Source organism: Bufo gargarizans, chromosome 3, assembly GCF_014858855.1.
Source record: "Bufo gargarizans isolate SCDJY-AF-19 chromosome 3, ASM1485885v1, whole genome shotgun sequence".
In the NCBI taxonomy this organism is placed as follows: Eukaryota; Metazoa; Chordata; class Amphibia; order Anura; family Bufonidae; genus Bufo; species Bufo gargarizans.
In genome coordinates, this window is record NC_058082.1 from 240,345,023 (window position 1) to 240,364,147 (window position 19,125).

A 19,125-nucleotide genomic window follows, 5' to 3' on the forward strand; every position below is an offset into this window, starting at 1 on the left:
AAATGGTATACAGAAGATGTAGCGTAGGTAATGTCGCTGTCACCAGTGGCCAAACAAGTGCGCTGAATTTCACAGTGCAAATGTAACACAGATAGAAGAGGTTGTGTCACGGTCAGCATGGGCCAAGCAATTTCACGCAATTTAGCGCAGGTCGTGCTAATAATATATATGGCAGTCAGATAAAACAATAGTTCTTAAAAGGACTTTTGGGTTTTTAACATCTTTCACCAGTAAAACAAACCAATTCCTGTCCCTACACTATCTGTCCCTTGTGCTGCAACTCTACCTAAGACTGAGCTGAACCACATGTCATCAGGTGCTGTATAGCACCCAATGACGTGTTTCGGCCACCCAATCACTGTAATGCCAGTAGCCAACATCACTACGGCATTACAGTGAGTGCCAGTACCTCTGTGCAAGTTTATTGGCTGCAAAGCAGCCAACAAACGCGCGAGAAGGGGACTCGAGCATCGCGCTCGAGCACACACAGTGCCCGAATAAAAAAAGTGTTTGGCCGAGTATGGAAAAGGAACATCTTTCCAAAGTCTCTTATATTCCCCTGAACAAGTCATTTATGAAAAAAAAAGAAAATAAATACAGTTATTCTTAAACATGTAATAGACAAAAGCTACATATAATAAAATTATAATTGACCTTCTCTGTAACCCTTTTACCATAACACACGTACAGGACTTTCCTTGCTTTAAATGTTGGTAAATCCACATTCCTTTTTTATGCAAATTCTAATTAAGCAGTTAAAATGTCTAATTATTTTATATTAATATGTAGTTTTATTGATTTTGGCTTTTTTCTCTGAACCCTTATAATTACCCTAACTAATGAGAGTCCTAGCAATCCTTATCGTGTTAACACCCTTCAGAGCCCACTTTGATAAATACATTTAAAAGCATACATAGTCTTAACCTTAAAGGGAACCTGTCATCAACTTTATGCTGTCCATACTAACGGCAGTATAATGTAGAGACAGGTGAGTTAATTTCAGCGGTCTGTCATTTAACAGTTAAAAGTAAGTGGTTGTCGCTTAACCATTGCAGACTAGGCCTGGAAAAGAGTCTCGGCCATCTGAGAAGAGTCCTGGTTATTTATGAATTCCTGCTCTCCCGCCTACCTGCTGATGACTCACAGTCTAAGGCCCCATGCACACGGCCGTGTTTCACAGCCGTGTGCGGGCCGTGGAACCGCGGCCTGGATCCCTCCTGAGAGCAGGAGCGCACGGCGTCACTGGTTGCTATGATGCCGTGCGCTCCCTGCTGCCGGCACAGTACAGTAATACACTGGTATAGATCATACCAGTGTATTACTGTATAGCGGCGGCAGCAGGGAGCGCACGGCGTCATAGCAACCAGTGACGCCGTGCGCTCCTGCTCTCAGGAGGGATCCAGGCCGCGGTTCCACGGCCCGCACACGGCTGTGAAACACGGCCGTGTGCATGGGGCCTAACACCGAGTTTTCTCCCTTTCTCTCCAGGAGAGAACTGCCAATCATCAGCAGATGGGTGAGAGAGCAGGAGATTAGGATTAGGATAATAGATTAGGTTTAGGATAATATATTAGGATTAGGATTATAGATTAGGAATAACCATGACTCTCAAGTAGATTTTACTCTTTTCAAGGCCTGTGCTGCAATGATTATGATGCTGGTTCTCAGCAACCACTTACTGTCACTATTTTATGCTGCCCTCTGTAAGTTCCGCATAAAGTTGATGACACTTTAACCGCCTCTGAACGGCTAAAGCAGATGTGCGGTCCGGAGGCGGCAGCGCTGCGCAAAGTCACGCATATACGCGTCATTTCGCGAGACGCGAGATGACGCGCTTTGCTGGCCCGCGCATGCGCAGTTCGGGCCGGCATTTCGTCAAGGGGGGTCGCGTCATCAGCTTGCCAGCCAATGATCGTGGTTGGCAAGCTGATGATTTAAAAAAAAAACAATCAGAAGCCACATAGCAGATCATATTAGTAAATATGATCTGTTATATGGCTGCCCTGCTCCTCTGCTGGTCCTTTACGTCGGTTGGATCCAGCAGAGGAGCAGGCGTCACAATGAGTAGCACCAACACCACACTTTAGCCCCAGATCACCCCCTGCACCCCAAATAACCCTTTGATCACCCCTTTGATCACCCCTGTCAATCACTAGTGAAAGGAAAAAAGTGATCAGTGTAAACTGTCACTTTTTTTTTTCCACTGGTATTGACCGTTAGGTTTTAGGATAGTTTAGGCCCCTTGGTTAGGTAGTTTAGGGATCGGTTAGCGCCCAGCCCACCGCACCGCAGTCACTGATTTGCTGATTAGCGTATCGCTAATCAGCATTTGTACTTTTATAGTATCTGGAAGTGATCAAAACTGATCACGGTCAGATCTATAATAGTATTAGTGTCACTTTAGTTCGCCCTCCACCCAAAACACAGTGTTTGCCCGATCAGGCCTGATCGGTCGCCCACACGTGCGTTCGCCCACACCCGCCCCACCGCAGTGACAAATTATTATAATTTTTTTATCACTGCACATTCACTTTACACGCGCTGCTGCGATAAAAAAATCAGTTTTGATATTTTTTATCAACCGCAGTGGCCTCCGGTACTTCGCTAGCCTCCCCTTTGTAAGACAGGCTTGCTTTTTTTTCTTGGGTAGTCTCAGGGAATACCCCTAAATTTAGTTGCCCAAATGTCAAACAGGGGGTATTCTTCTGAAGAGGCCTACAGGCTTCTGACCCAGTCGGATGAGGAATGGGAACCCTCATCTGATGAATCTAGCGGGTCAGAATACGAACCTGTAGAAAACAGTGGCTCTCTGACCCAAAGTTCGGACGAGGAGGCTGAGGTCCCTGATAGCACCAGGCGTACCCGGCCCCGTGTCGCTAGACCACAGGTTGCGCAGGATCTGCTTCAAGAGCAGCAGAGTGGGGCTGGCGCTGGCGGATTACGTGGTGAGGCATACACCAGCAGCGCAGCCCTCCCTGGACCTAGTACCAGCACTGCCGTACAACCTGGTGAAGTGGCGAGCACCAGAAGGGCAGTTGAAGCTGGTACGGTGGCACGAGCAGTAGTGACCCCGTCGCAGCCACCGCAAAGACGGGCCCGTAGAGCCCCTAGAATCCCAGAGGTGCTGGCAAACCCTGATTGGCAGTCCCCAACTTCAGCCGCACCTGTAGTTCCCCCTTTCACCGCCCAGTCTGGAGTTTGGGTTGAGACAGCTCAGATCGGTTCGGCCCTGGGATTTTTTTAGCTGTTCTTGACTGCGGAGCTCTTAGACATAGTCGTGGCCGAAACAAACAGGTATGCCACACAATTTATAACCGCCAACCCGGGAAGCTATTATGCCCAGCCTTTCCGGTGGAAACCAGTCCAAGTTTCCGAAATTAAAATTTTTCTGGGCCTTCTCCTCAACATGGGTCTAGCTAAAAAGCATGAATTGGGGTCATATTGGTCCACGAACCCAATTCATCACATGCCCATGTTCTCTGCTGGGCACGTTTTGAGGCCATCCTGCGTTTCCTGCACTTTAGCGACAACACCGCCTCCTGTCCCAGAGGCCACCCAGCTTTTGACCGACTCCACAAAATTTGGCCTCTCATAGACCATTTCAACCAGAAATTTGCAGATTTGTATACCCCAGAGCAAAACATCTGCGTAGACGAGTCCCTAATACATTTTACCGGGCGCCTTGGCTTCAAACAATACATCCCAAGCAAGCGCGCCCAGTATGGGGTCAAATTGTATAAGCTCTGTGAAAGGGCCACAGGCTATACCCACAAATTTCGGATCTATGAGGGAAAAGATCAGACCCTGGAGCCGGTCGGTTGCCCTGACTACCTGGGGAGCAGTGGGAAGACAGTCTGGGACTTGGTGTCACCCTTATTCGGCAAGGGGTACCATCTTTATGTGGACAATTTCTACACAAGTGTGGCCCTCTTTAGGCATTTGTTTCTAGAACAGATTGGCGCCTGTGGCACCGCGCGAACTAGTCGCGCGGGCTTCCCCCAACGGCTCGTTACCACCCGTCTTGCAAGGGGGCAGAGGGCTGCATTGTGTAACGAAGAGCTGCTTGCGGTGAAATGGAGAGACAAGCGTGACGTTTACATGCTCTCCTCCATTCACGCAGACACAACAATACAAATTGAGCGAGCAACCCGTGTCATTGAAAAGCCCCTCTCAGTCCACGACTATAACCTTCACATGGGAGGGGTGGACTTCAATGACCAGATGTTGTCTCCGTATTTAGTTTCCCGCAGAACCAGACGCTGGTATAAGAAGGTGTCTGTATATTTGATTCAATTGGCTCTGTATAATAGTTTTGTTCTCTACAGTAAGGCTGGGAGAACTGGATCCTTCCTCAAATTTCAGGAAGAGAACATCGAGAAGCTCCTGTACCCAGGAGGTTCCGTGGCCCCATCCACCAGTGTAGTTAGCCGTCTACACGAGCGACATTTCCCCAATGTCGTTCCTGGTACCTCAACCCAACCGTCACCCCGAAAAAGATGTCGTATCTGTAGCAGGAGTGGAATAAGGCGTGACACCCGCTATTTCTGTCCTGACTGTCCTGACCACCCTGCCCTATGCTTTGGAGAGTGTTTCCGGAAGTACCACACACAGGTACACCTAGCATAGGGATCACATCTCACCAGGACAGGAACACAGGGCTATTAGGGCCCATTCACATACAGCTGCTGCAAACATCTCCTTTCACCTGGGACAAAGTGCATAACGCACTTCGCCACATCTTTGGGCGATTTGCGCTTTGCACATTGACCCATGGGGAAGGAGAGGTTTGTTCTATAAAGGTAAAAAAAAAAAAAAACACCAGTAAGCAAAAAGGTTAATGTTTAGTTCAAAAAGTTAAAGTTTATATGTTCTGTTCCAAAGTTAATAAAATTATTGCGTTGCGGCCTGTTTTTTTCTTTTCTTTTTTTTTACCTTCCAGGTGGACCAACCGATCGACTAGCTGCAGCACTGATGTGCATTCTGACAGAAGCATTGCGCTGCTGTCAGATTACACGCAAGTCGGTGTATGCGGCGCTGCAAGACGAGATTTCTACTCTGCAGTAAAAGATACGTTTGCCAAGGCATGCGAGCTGAGGAGGAGGCGGCGTTCCTATGCTTTGGCAAACACTTTGTATATAAAATAAAAAATAAAAAAATCCCGGCAATGATTTATTCATCCACATCGATTGATGTGAATGGAGAAATCTGGTTTGCCAGGGCATACGAGCTAAGTGGGTATGGATTTTGGGCGGAGCTCCTATGTCCTGGCAGACGCCTTTCCCCTCCTTTTTTTTTTTTGGCAGAGATTTTTTCATCCACATTGATCGATGCGAATGAAGAAATCTGTGCCGTTCATTTTTTTCTTTCAGCCCAGAGGCTGAACGGAAAAAAAAAATCTCATTACCTGTATGCTCAATATAAGGAGAATAGCAGAAACTCCTAATGCTGGCCATACATGTAATGATTGCGGAGACCCTCAAATGCCAGGGCAGTACAAACACCCCACAACTGACCCCATTTTGGAAAGAAGACACCCCAAGGTATTCGCTGAGGGGCATATTGAGTCCATGAAAGATTTAAATTTTTGTCCCAAGTTAGCGGAAAGTGAGACTTTGTGAGAAAAAAAAAAAAAAAAAAATCAATTTCCGCTAACTTATGCCAAAAAAAATAATAATTCTATGAACTTGCCAGGCCCCTCATTGAATACCTTGGGGTGTCTTCTTTCCAAAGTGGGGTCACATGTGGGGTATTTATACTGCCCTGGCTTTTTAGGGGCCCTAAAGCGTGAGAAGAAGTCTGGGATCCAAATGTCTAAAAATGCCCTCCTAAAAGGAATTTGCGCATCTAGGCTGCAAAAAAGTGTCACACATGTGGTATCGCTGTACTCAGGAGAAGTTGGGGAATGTGTTTTGGGGTGTCATTTTACATATACCCATGCTGGGTGAGAGAAATATCTTGGTCAAATGCCAACTTTGTATAAAAAAATTGGAAAAGTTGTCTTTTGCCAAGATATTTCTCTCACCCAGCATGGGTATATGTAAAATGACACCCCAAAACACATTCCCCAACTTCTCCTGAGTATGGCGATACCAGATGTGTGACACTTTATTGCAGCCTAGGTGGTCAAAGGGACCCACATTCCAAAGTGCACCATTCGGATTTCACCGGTCATTTTTTACAGATTTTGATTGCAAACTACTTCTCACACATATGGGCCCGTAAATTGCCAGGGCAGTATAACTACGCCACAAGTGACCCCATTTTGGAAAGAAGACACCCCAAGGTATTCCGTGAGGGGCATGGCGAGTTCCTAGAATTTTTTTATTTTTTGTCGCAAGTTAGTGGAATATGAGACTTTGTAAGAAAAAAAAATAAAAAAAATAAATCATCATTTTCCGCTAACTTGTGACAAAAAATAAAAAGTTCTATGAACTCACTATGCCCATCAGCGAATACCTTAGGGTGTCTACTTTCCGAAATGGGGTCATTTGTGGGGGTTTTCTACTGTCTGGCCATTGTAGAACCTCAGGAAACATGACAGGTGCTCAGAAAGTCAGAGCTGCTTCAAAAAGCGGAAATTCACATTTTTGTACCATAGTTTGTAAACGCTATAACTTTTACCCAAACCATTTTTTTTTTTTTTGCCCAAACATTTCTTTTTAATCAAAGACATGTAGAACAATAAATTTAGTGAAAAATTTATATATGGATGTCGTTTTGTTTGCTAAATTTTACAGCTGAAAGTGAAAAATGTCATTTTTTTGCAAAAAAATCATTACATTTCGATTAATAACAAAAAAAGTAAAAATGTCAGCAGCAATGAAATACCAACAAATGAAAGCTCTATTAGTGAGAAGAAAAGGAGGTAAAATTCATTTGGGTGGTAAGTTGCATGACCGAGCGATAAACGGTGAAAGTAGTGTAGTGCAGAAGTGTAAAAAGTGGCCTGGTCATTAAGGGGGTTTCAGCTAGCGGGGTTGAAGTGGTTAAATAAGTTGTCTCACTTCAGTAAGTGCCATTTATCATATAGAGAAAGTTAATACAAGGCACATACTAATGTATTATTATTATCCATATTGCTTCCTTTGCTGGCTGGATTCATTTTACCATCACATTATACATTGATCATTTACATGGTTACAGACCACCCTGCAATCCATCAGTGGTGGTCGTGCCTGCACACTATAGGAAAAAGCACTAGCCTATGTCCGCTCCCATTGTCCCAGCCACAAGAGAGGCTGGCACTTTTTCCTATAGTGTGCAAGCACGACCACCACTGATGGATTGCAAGATGGTTTGTAACCATAGAAACGAACAGTGTATAATGTGATGGTACAATTAATCCAGCCAGCAGAGAAAGCAATATGGACATATCACAATACATTAGTAAGTGGCTTGTATTAACTTTCTTTACATGATAAATGCCACTTAGCCCAGACCAACATGACAGCTTCTTTAAGCCATGTCTCATCTCTGAAGAGTTTGTCAGCCAGACATCTTAGATTCTTAATTTTTCAACCATACTCCCCCTCCTTTTGCAACAACAGGGTTATCCTGCTGGTACCTCTAATACTATGCCTGCTGTTCTCCCCCAATACCCCCAAATTCTATATTGAAGAAATGTGTCATACAGATAGTAATCCCATTCTAATAGTGGTCTCAAAATTCCCAATAATAACTCTCAGCCAGAATGTCCTCATTACTAATAGTTCCTTCTACAATGATAATGCTCCCTGAGAGGATTCTGGTTAGTAAAGTTATTAATAGTGTCTTCCATACTGTGCCCAATAATAATGCCATCCACACTATCTCCAGTAGCAATTAAGCTCCCTAAAGTACCCCCAGTAGCAATAAAGCTCCCCAAAGTGCCCCAAGTAGCAAAAAGGGCCCCTTAAAGTACCCCAAGTAGCAATACAACCACTTTAAGTGGGCACAGTGGCATTGAAGTCCCCTAAAGTGCCCCCAGTAGCAATGAGGCCCTCTAATGTTCGCCTTGCAGCAATAAGGGCCCCTAAAGTGTGCCCAGTAGTAATAAGATCCCCTAAAGTGTTCCAGGTAGTAATACAGGCCCCCTGTAGATCCTTCAGTAGTAATAAGGCCCCCTAAAATGAACCCACTAGTAAAAAAAAGCCCCCTAAAGTTCTCCCAGAAATAATTATACCCCCTAAAGTTCTCCCAGTAGTAATATAACCCCTCCATAAGGCCCTCATGGAGAGCCTCCAGAAGTAATAAGACCTCTCTATAGTTCCCCAGTAGTTATAATGTGCCCATGTAGTGCCCTACATAGTTAAAATGTGCCTTTGTAGTGTCCCCTTGTAATGCCCCCAGTAGTTACGTTCCCCTGTAGTGGCCCCAGAACATAAAATGTCCCCTGGTAATTTCAGTAGTTATAATGTCCTGTGTAGTGCTACCCCAGCAGTTATAATGCCCCTTTATTGCTACAGTACTTATAATGTCCCCATGTAGGGTCCCTGGCACCAATAAATCCACTTTAGTGCTGATCTCCAGTAAAATATTCCCCCAAAATGACAGGAAAAATCTGACAGCTTCATCTGTGAAGCAGGCCTCATTTTCTTCCAGGCCGTGGCCTGAGTTTCCTTCATCCTGCCGCAGGCAGTTACAATGAAGACATTGTGCTGCCTGAGGCCTGGCATAGAAGGCCCTGGTGATGCCATCGCTTCAGGATTGCTTGCACTGCCTTATAGGCTGCAGGCTTACTGGCCTGTGACCTATGAAAGTGAATGACAAGGCCAGGATGCCCCGACATTTATAGTCTATGGGTAGTCCACAAGAAGCTAAACCAGTGATTAGCTGCAAAAATGATACAACATTACAGATAACATATACCTTCATGGTAAAATCTAGATATTTCACTTTTAACCTAAGGTGACCTAACAGCTTCATAAAACATTTATTTAGGTAAAAAACAAACAAACAAAAAAAACACATATATATATATATATATATATATATATATATATACTGTATATACAACAGTCAAATATATATAGTTTTATATATATATATATATATATATATATATACATATATATATATATATATATATATATAGTTATATATATATATATATATATATATATATATACACATATACACAGGAAAGGGGCTAAGGCAGCACTCAGGTCTTCGTGAAAAGGGTATTTTTATTCACCCATGTGAAAGACAGCAACGTTTCAGCTCACTCCATGGAGCCTTTGTCAAGCCATGGCCATATATATATAAAGTCATATATGTATATCTGACTGTAAAAGAAAAACAGCAGTACTCAACTGTAATTCTCATGATTATCGTTTGCAAGGTATAGAGGTATAGTGGTAATGTACCATTTGTTGCCATGATATAAAACTAACAAAGTCAGTTCCATTCCTTCCACGATATCTCTACAGGAGAAGGTTGTCTTATAAGGGATTTTAGCTCCATACATATTATGTTTGATTATTTTAATCCTTTTAAAATTAGTTGCATGGTTATTTAAGGATTTTTGAAATATCTAAAAATAGTTATTTATTGAAAATGGGCCATTTAAGCATTAAGAGTTATAAACATGTGTAAGCCTAAAATCAACCAAAGCATAAAAACTATAATTTTAACTGCAATTAATATTGATATGTGTTAATGTGGTGGGAGACGGTTATTATAGTTACAGTGGCATTTCTAGTTGGGCTAAGACTGAACTAATGTCAGTATCACCCTTGAAATTGTACCACTGGCTGGTGGTATTGCAGCTCTAATTCATTTAAAAGGTTTTTTGGGGAGTAGAATATTGATGACCTATTATCAATGGGCCACCAATATCTGATTGGTGGGGTTCTGAAACCTGGCACCTACAGCAATCAACTGTTTGACAATGTTGTGGTGTTCAAGTGAGGGGTAGGTCGTCAATATCTAACTCCTGGAAAACCACTTTAAATAACCTTGGCTGATTTACAATACAAGGCACAGTGCATGGATAATAATGGTGCCGTTTTTGGAAAACGTAGATCTGTTTTTCTTTGAAGGGGTTGTTTGATATCTGTGAAAAATGAGTGAATAGCTGGAAAGGGTTTAAAAAAGCAGCTCACCTTTTTGAAAATTGTGCCCATCCAGTGATTTGGCTCCTATTACTGCTGTTTTTGACTAGTGACAAGTGAAGATGTTCTGTATCTGCTCAAGTAACTGTTGTGGCAAAATGTTGTGGCCTTGGTAGTAATGTGTGCATGAATGGCTCATGACCACAAAGGTTCAGTGGTCATGTACCATTTGTGCCAATATTGCTGAAGCCATAGGTGGAGCATCAGGCACTTGCAATAATGTATCACCATCAGGCACTTATGCTACTGGCCAGCGGCCACAAGTCCTTCCTGAACTCAACTGTATTGAGGATGTCAGGATAATGACACAGTTTCATACTGTGGTGCAGACAGCAGTATATTATGCTGCACTGTGGTATTTACGTATATGTTACGTATGTAACGTATAGTGTGCCGCACTATGGGATTTGGTTTTGCGGAGGCAGTATATTGTGGTACACTATGGTATTTGGTCCTGTTGGGACAGTACATTATGCTGCAATATGGTATTTGGTTTTACTGGGGCAGTATATTGTGCTGCAGTGTGCTATTTGGTTCTGTTGGGGCAGTATATTGTGCTGCAGTGTGGTATTTGGTTTAATTGGGCAATATATTAGGCTTCCCTGTGGTATTTGGTTCTGCTGGGGAACTATATTATGCTGCATTGTGGTATTTGTTTCTGCTGCATGTTATGTACAGTATATTGTGCTGCACTGTGGTATTTGGTTCTGTTGGGACAGTATATTGTTCTACACTGTGCCATTTGGTTTTGCTTGTGTAGTAGATTGTGCTGCATGATGGTATTGGGTTCTGCTGGAACAGTATATTGTGCTGCACTGTGGTATTTTTTTCTTCTGGGACAGTACATTGTGCTGCACTGTGGTATTTGGTTCTTCTGGTACAGTATATTGTGTGCACTGTGGTATTTGGTTCTTCTGGGACAGTATATTGTGCTACACTATGTTATTTGGTCCTCCTGGGACAGTATATTGTGCTACACTATGTTATTTGGTTCTCCTGGGACAGTATATTGTGCTGTACTATGTTATTTGGTTCTCCTGGGACAGTATATTGTGCTGCACTATGGTATTTGGTTCTCCGGGGACAGTATATTGTGCTACACTATGTTTCCTGGTTCTCCTGGGACAGTATATTGTGCTACACTATGTTTCCTGGTTCTCCTGGGACAGTATATTGTGCTACACTATGTTATTTGGTTCTCCTGGGACAGTATATTGTGCTGCACTATGTTATTTGGTTCTCCTGGGACAGTATATTGTGCTACACTATGTTATTTGGTTCTCCTGGGACAGTATATTGTGCTGTACTATGTTATTTGGTTCTGCTGGGACAGTATATTGTGCTACACTATGTTATTTGGTTCTCTGGGGACAGTATATTGTGCTACACTATGTTTCTTGGTTCTCCTGGGACAGTATATTGTGCTACACTATGTTATTTGGTTCTCCTGGGGCAGTATATTGTGCTACACTATGTTTCTTGGTTCTCCTGGGACAGTATATTGTGCTACACTATGTTATTTGGTTCTCCTGGGACAGTATATTGTGCTACACTATGTTATTTGGTTCTCCTGGGGCAGTATATTGTGCTGTACTATGGTATTTGGTTCTGCTGGGGCAGTATATTTTGCTACACTATGTTATTTGATTCTCCTGGGACAGTATATTGTGCTACACTATGTTATTTGGTTCTCCTGGGGCAGTATATTGTGCTACACTATGTTATTTGGTTCTCCTGGGACAGTATATTGTGCTGCTCTGTGTTATTTGGTTCTCCTGGGGCAGTATATTGTGCTACACTATGTTATTTGGTTCTCCTGGGACAGTATATTTTGCTACACTATGTTATTTGGTTCTCCTGGGACAGTATATTTTGCTACACTATGTTATTTGGTTCTCCTGGGACAGTATATTTTGCTACACTATGTTATTTGATTCTCCTGGGACAGTATATTGTGCTACACTATGTTATTTGGTTCTCCTGGGACATTATATTGTGCTACACTATGTTATTTGGTTCTCCTGGGGCAGTATAATGTGCTGCGCTATGTTATTTGGTTCTCCTGGGACAGTATATTGTGCTACACTATGTTATTTGGTTCTCCTGGGGCAGTATATTGTGCTACACTATGTTATTTGGTTCTCCTGGGACAGTATATTGTGCTACACTATGTTATTTGGTTCTCCTGGGGCAGTATATTGTGCTGCACTATGTTATTTGGTTCTCCTGGGACAGTATATTGTGCTGCGCTGTTATTTGGTTCTCCTGGGGCAGTATATTGTGCTGTACTATGGTATTTGGTTCTCCTAGGGCAGTATATTGTTCTGTACTATGGTATTTGGTTCTGCTGGGACAGTATATTGTGCTACACTATGTTATTTGGTTCTCCTGGGGCAGTATATTGTGCTGTACTGTGTTATTTGGTTCTCCTGGGGCAGTATATTGTGCTGCACTATGGTATTTTGTTCTCCTGGGGCAGTATATTGTGCTGTACTGTGGTATTTGGTTCTCCTGGGACAGTATATTGTGCTACACTATGTTATTTGGTTCTCCTAGGGCAGTATATTGTGCTGTACTATGGTATTTGGTTCTCCTAGGACAGTATATTGTGCTGTACTATGGTATTTGGTTCTCCTGGGGCAGTATATTGTGCTGTACTATGGTATTTGGTTCTCCTAGGGCAGTATATTGTGCTGTACTGTGGTATTTGGTTCTCCTAGGGCAGTATATTGTGCTGTACTATGGTATTTGGTTCTCCTGGGGCAGTATATTGTGCTGTACTAAGGTATTTGGTTCTCCTGGGGCAGTATATTGTACTGTACTATGGTATTTGGTTCTCCTAGGGCAGTATATTGTTCTGTACTGTGGTATTTGGTTCTGCTGGGGTAGTATATTGTGCTGTACTATGGTATTTGGTTCTCCTAGGGCAGTATATTGTGCTGTACTATGGTATTTGGTTCTCCTAGGGCAGTATATTGTGCTGTACTGTGGTATTTGGTTCTCCTAGGGCAGTATATTGTGCTGTACTGTGGTATTTGGTTCTCCTAGGGCAGTATATTGTGCTGTACTATGGTATTTGGTTCTCCTGGGGCAGTATATTGTGCTGTACTATGGTATTTGGTTCTCCTGGGGCAGTATATTGTACTGTACTATGGTATTTGGTTCTCCTAGGGCAGTATATTGTTCTGTACTGTGGTATTTGGTTCTGCTGGGGTAGTATATTGTGCTGTACTATGGTATTTGGTTCTCCTAGGGCAGTATATTGTGCTGTACTATGGTATTTGGTTCTCCTAGGGCAGTATATTGTGCTGTACTGTGGTATTTGGTTCTCCTAGGGCAGTATATTGTGCTGTACTGTGGTATTTGGTTCTCCTAGGGCAGTATATTGTGCTGTACTATGGTATTTGGTTCTCCTGGGGCAGTATATTGCGCTGTACTATGGTATTTGGTTGTCCTAGGGCAGTATATTGTGCTGTACTGTGGTATTTGGTTCTCCTGGGGCAGTATATTGTGCTGTACTGTGGTATTTGGTTCTGCTGGGGTAGTATATTGTGCTGTACTATGGTATTTGGTTCTCCTAGGGCAGTATATTGTGCTGTACTATGGTATTTGGTTCTGCTGGGGCAGTATATTGTGCTGTACTATGGTATTTGGTTCTCCTAGGGCAGTATATTGTGCTGTACTATGGTATTTGGTTCTCCTGGGGCAGTATATTGTACTGTACTATGGTATTTGGTTCTCCTAGGGCAGTATATTGCGCTGTACTATGGTATTTGGTTCTCCTAGGGCAGTATATTGCGCTGTACTATGGTATTTGGTTCTCCTAGGGCAGTATATTGTGCTGTACTATGGTATTTGGTTCTCCTGGGGCAGTATATACAGTGCTACACTATGATATTTGGTTCTCCTAGGGCAGTATATTGTGCTGTACTATGGTATTTGGCTCTCCTGGGGCAGTATATTGTGCTGTACTATGGTTTTTGGTTCTGCTGGGGTAGTATATTGTGCCCAGCACAAACTCGTACAATGCTGCCTCTATATAATCAAATACTTCTATTACACCTTTACCATGGTGTAAAAATAATCATATACCCAAATCATACACCCATTCATAGAAATTGGACAGGTAAGAGATTATGGAACCGTGTTGCTTTGAATAATACTGAACATTATTGTAAAGCTGATCATCTACATTGTGGTAGCAGCGCTTCTGCTCTGAGCTGGGAACCGTAGTCCTGAGCAGCTACTCAAACTCCAATTTATATGGCTAGAGAAAAACTGCAAAATGGTTTGGTTGCTCATAAATATTAGGTGATAAAATCTCTATTTGTTACTTTAATAGAAAAGTAGACGCTACAAATATAAGCTGACAAGTTTTCTAAAAAAGACAACCGATTTCAAGTGTTTACCAAGAGATTAAATTCTTAGCATCTCTATAATTATAGCCAGATGTAAACTGTAAAAGACAGATCTTTTAGTAATATATAGAAAAGCGTGTTCCCTTGATTACTTCTAAAGCATCATTGAGCTTTTCTTCTGTATCAACTGCAAAAGATGTTTCTGAGTGTAAAGGCATAATGTATTCCCACTAACCCACAATCTTGCACTGCGTGCATCCGCAAGTCCTGGATTTTTACCACACCATGCCTACAGGCAAAAATACTGATATTACCCTGGAACATGACCATTCTGTACTTATGTGTAGTTATCTTTCATTTGCTCAGAACTTTCTGCAGAAGCTAGTAATGCATAAAAATACAAGCAGTATATAAAAGATGGTTCCTACTTATATCAATTTCTTAGTGTGGGATAAGAAAGTTCTGGGTCATGGTACCTAATGGAAAATTAAGAAATGTCCAAAAACATATGTGTACTCCAGTTTCATGTTCATTATGTATGTCACAAATAGATATAGCAAGAAAAGGCCCAAATTTAACCTCTTAGCGACCACCAATAGACCTTTTTTATCACCTAATATTTATGAGCAACCAAAGCATTTTGACTTTTACTCTAGCCCTATAAATTGGAGTTTGAGTAGCTGCCTAGTTAATGACCATGTTGCTGCTGGAAAGCGCTCCTCAGGACTACAGTTCTCAGCTTTAACTACCTACCAAAATATAGATAATGCACTTGCTGTAGGTTTAGCCTAGGTCCATGTGGAGCAGGTGCCTGGTTCTGCTGTAATGATCTGGACTTGAGAAACCTCTGATCCTAGCTGTTTATTATGTTTGATACAGTGATCAAAAGTGACCAAGGTATCTTAGTGGATTCAAAGGGAGCGAGCTCCCTCTTTCCCCACCAATGCCCACCGAGGGCAACACAATTGCTGGGTCCTGATTTGTGTTAGGGCAGGTAGAGGCCTAACAGTGGTTTGCTATGTACATAAACCTATTAGGGCATACTTTGCCACATTTGAGCAGCAAGTAAGTGATCAATGCAGCAAACTTTTATAGGTGTGAACAAGACACTTTGTAGGGAGTCCCCCCTTTTTTCAGCAGCCCTACCAGCTTTGTATGGTGCTATGCCATTCTTCAAGTTTTTTATACCAAAAACGTACTGAAAACTGAAAAACATACAGTGCTACATACATGCATTGAAAGGCACTACATAACGAGTGTATGTATACTATACTATAATCAGAGGAAAAAATATTAATGATGAATACCACATTATGAATAAAAATGATTGCTTAAAATGAAGACAAACCTTATGATCTTCTATCTGACGCTTTATATCTTCCAAGTCAGGGCCCAGAATTTCCGCTTCCATTCTCCTTGTCCTTGCTTCCGTTTGTGAAAGCCAATCACTTAACTGCTGCAGTTGTTGATTCTGAAGGTCCATCAAAGTTTTGTGCAAACTAAAATTAAAAAAAGTTAAAAATTCTAAATAGATATCTTTATTTAATATCAAACACATCTAGGAAGACAGATATGTAAACCAAAATCAACCAACTATAAGATAAAAAAAAACACTAATGCAGATTAAACAGGTTCTTACATTCAAAAGTCAGACACAATTGCTGGAAACATCTAATACATAAAGCTGACTGTATGTGTGTGTGTGTATGTGTGTGTGTGTGTATGTCCGCTTAAGGAATCCGCACCGTCGTATTTACAATCACAAAATTTGGCACACAGGTACATCAGTGTTCGGTAAGGTTTTAGACCAGGTCTCCGCTCTCTAGTATGTACCGTTCATGAGATATTCCTACTCACTTTTAAGGGAGCAGGATGCTATGGAGGTCACTGTTAAAGGGTGGGCCCTGTGGAGGTCTCTGTTAAGGCGACAGGATACTGTGGACGGTCACACTTAAGTGGACGGTCCGCTATGGAGGTCAGTGTTAAGGGGCGGGGTGCTGTAGAGATCACTGTTAATGGGGCGGGTGCTGTGGAGGTCACATTTTAAGGGAACAGAGCTCTGTAGAGGTCACTATTAAGGGGGCTGGTTATTGTGGAAATCACTGTTAGGCCTTTTTCACACGACCGTATGGCTTTTTCAGTGTTTTGCGGTCCATTTTAAACGGATCCGTTGTTCCGTTTTTTGTTTCCGTTGTGTTTCCGTTTCCGTTCCTTTTTTCCGTTCCGTTTTTCCGTATGGCATATACAGTATACAGTAATTTCATAAAAAAAATTGGGCTGGGCATAACATTTTCAATAGATGGCTCCGCAAAAAACGGAATGGATACGGAAGACATACGGATGCATTTCCGTATGTGTTCCGTTTTTTTGCAGATCCATTGACTTGAATGGAGCCACGGAATGTGATTTGCGGGCAATAATAGGACATGTTCTATCTTCAAACGGAACGGAAAAACGGAAATACGGAAACGGAATGCACACGGAGTACATTCCGTTTTTTTTGCGGAACCATTGAAATGAATGGTTCCGTACACGGACCGTATACGGAACGCAAAAAACGGCCCGCAAAACGGGAAAAAAAACTGGTCGTGTGAAAGAGGCCTTAACAGGACGGGGTACTGTGGAGGTCACAAATAAAGGCCGCCGTGGAGATCACTGTTAAAGGAGAGGGTGCTGTGAATGTTACTGTTAAGGGGGCAAGCTGCTGTGGAGGTCACTGGTAAAGGGGCAGGGTACTGCAGATGTCACTGTTTTCTTTTAAGTATCACACAAACATTAAATGAAATAGATTAAATATACCCGTGGGAAGCCGGGTATAGGAGCCTGTGGATAGGAGATAAGTTGTCTTAATGAAACAACATCTTTAAGCGATGCTCCATTCCCTAATAAGTCATACACATTTTCTGTCAAGTGAGGTAAAAACAAATGTGGTTAATACGGTACATATAATAAACTCGCAGAAGGACCTTCTGCGAGTTTATTATATGTACCGTATTAACCACATTTTTTTTTACCTCACTTGACAGAAAATGTGTATGACTTATTAGGGAATGGAGCATCGCTTAAAGATGTTGTTTCATTAAGACAACTTATCTCCTATCCACAGGATAGATAATAAGTGTCTGATCCGCTGGGGTCTGACTTCTGGGGCTAGTTGTCTCCTGTTTGAATGGGTGGTAACACATGCATGATGTTGCCCCATTCAGCTCAATGGGGCTGCCAGAAGTATCTAAGCATTTCTACTACAGTGGTCTATGTTCTTGTGATTGGCTGAGGCCCGAGCAGTCAGAAATTTGCTTCATGACGAATTATGTCAAAAAACACATTTCTTTCTAGTGGTCAAATGATGAGGAACGGCGATCTGCCCCCCATCATTGAACCCCTCAGTTGCCGCGTGCATTGACGATCGCTGTGTCTGAGATTAACATTGAGGGCTTTCAGGGGTTAATCTGGAAAACATAAATACCTTATCCATTTGACCACAAAGAGGCCGCCACAGCCATCTTGATTGAAGACACAGCACAAAATCTTGCGCAGTGATGTGATTGCGCACATAAAGAAGTAGTAGAGTGCAAAAACTGTAATTGATCCCATCAAAGCAAAAATTCTGACAGTGCTCTCTCTTGTTAAATGGCTAATCTGATTTTGATATTTCTATCTAGACGTATGCAAATAACTATCCTCTGTTATAGTGTTAGTGTTCCCAGTCTTCCAATAATAAGTATCAGATAGAGATATAGGGGGTCATTTATGAAGCAAAGTCACAGATTGAGGATTTGTAGCCAAATCTGCGACATTTCCACACTCACACCACTTTTCTGAAGTAGCTTGGGCGGGTCCAATTCAATTATAATTTTCTATGCCTGTTTTTGGTGCAGAAGATTAATTAAAACTATGCCTGCATCCGCACTTCCTTGCGGATGCTTGCGATTTTCACGCGGCCCCATTCACTTCTATAGAGCATGCTGCGATTTTCACGCAACGCACAAGTGATATGTGAAAATCCCAGTGCACAGCCCCATAGAAATAAATTGGTCAGGATTCAGTGCGGGTGCAATGCGTTCAACTCACGCATTGCACCCGCGCGTAATACTCGCCATTGTGTGAAAGGGGCCTTAGGGTTAATCAGCTAGTAACTGCTGACTGGGTCTTTCCTGGAATTTCCAAAATATTGAGCTGGGTCAGTAAGTGAGCTGGGTCAGTAAGTGAAAAATAGGAGAGGTAGAGCAGTATCAAACCAGTAAAAACAATAAAGTATCTGTTTTTTTATGTTTTAAGTCCCCGTGAGCACACTGCAACTAGAAATGAGCAAAGTTTTTAAAAATTTGATTTGGTAGCTTCTCCAAAGTTCCACGAGAAATTCAATTTGCTACAAATTAATTTGTCACAAATCGCTATAAATCAGGTATACCCAGTCCACTTTGCCTTAGGGTACGACCACATGGAGAGACGGGTTGAGGCCACGCTGCAGTGAAGAACCATGAGGTTCTTCACTGAATAATGAAGACCACACTGTATAGTCCTTCTTCATTTTTAATGGCCACATGACACCTTTAAACAGGGGTTGTTGCTAGTATGGGATTTGGCTGGTTAGGTGGTGGTACAATTAGCAAATTAATTAATGCTGTTCTGGCCTGCAATTTTCTTATGTTTGACCATGACACTGTTGCCATGCA

At 42.3% G+C, this 19,125-nt stretch overlaps 1 protein-coding gene across 6 annotated transcripts in view; it reads right to left on the reverse strand.

Annotated features, from left to right (window-relative positions):
- The window catches only part of DMD (dystrophin), a 3,186,583-nt gene that overhangs the window by 2,140,113 nt on the left and 1,027,345 nt on the right, over positions 1-19,125 (reverse strand). For all 6 annotated transcript variants that reach the window (XM_044284724.1, XM_044284721.1, XM_044284723.1 and 3 more), the window contains one exon: positions 15,798-15,948. In XM_044284724.1, the coding sequence (XP_044140659.1) occupies positions 15,798-15,948 (151 nt within the window). The remainder of the gene's footprint in view (positions 1-15,797; positions 15,949-19,125) is intronic.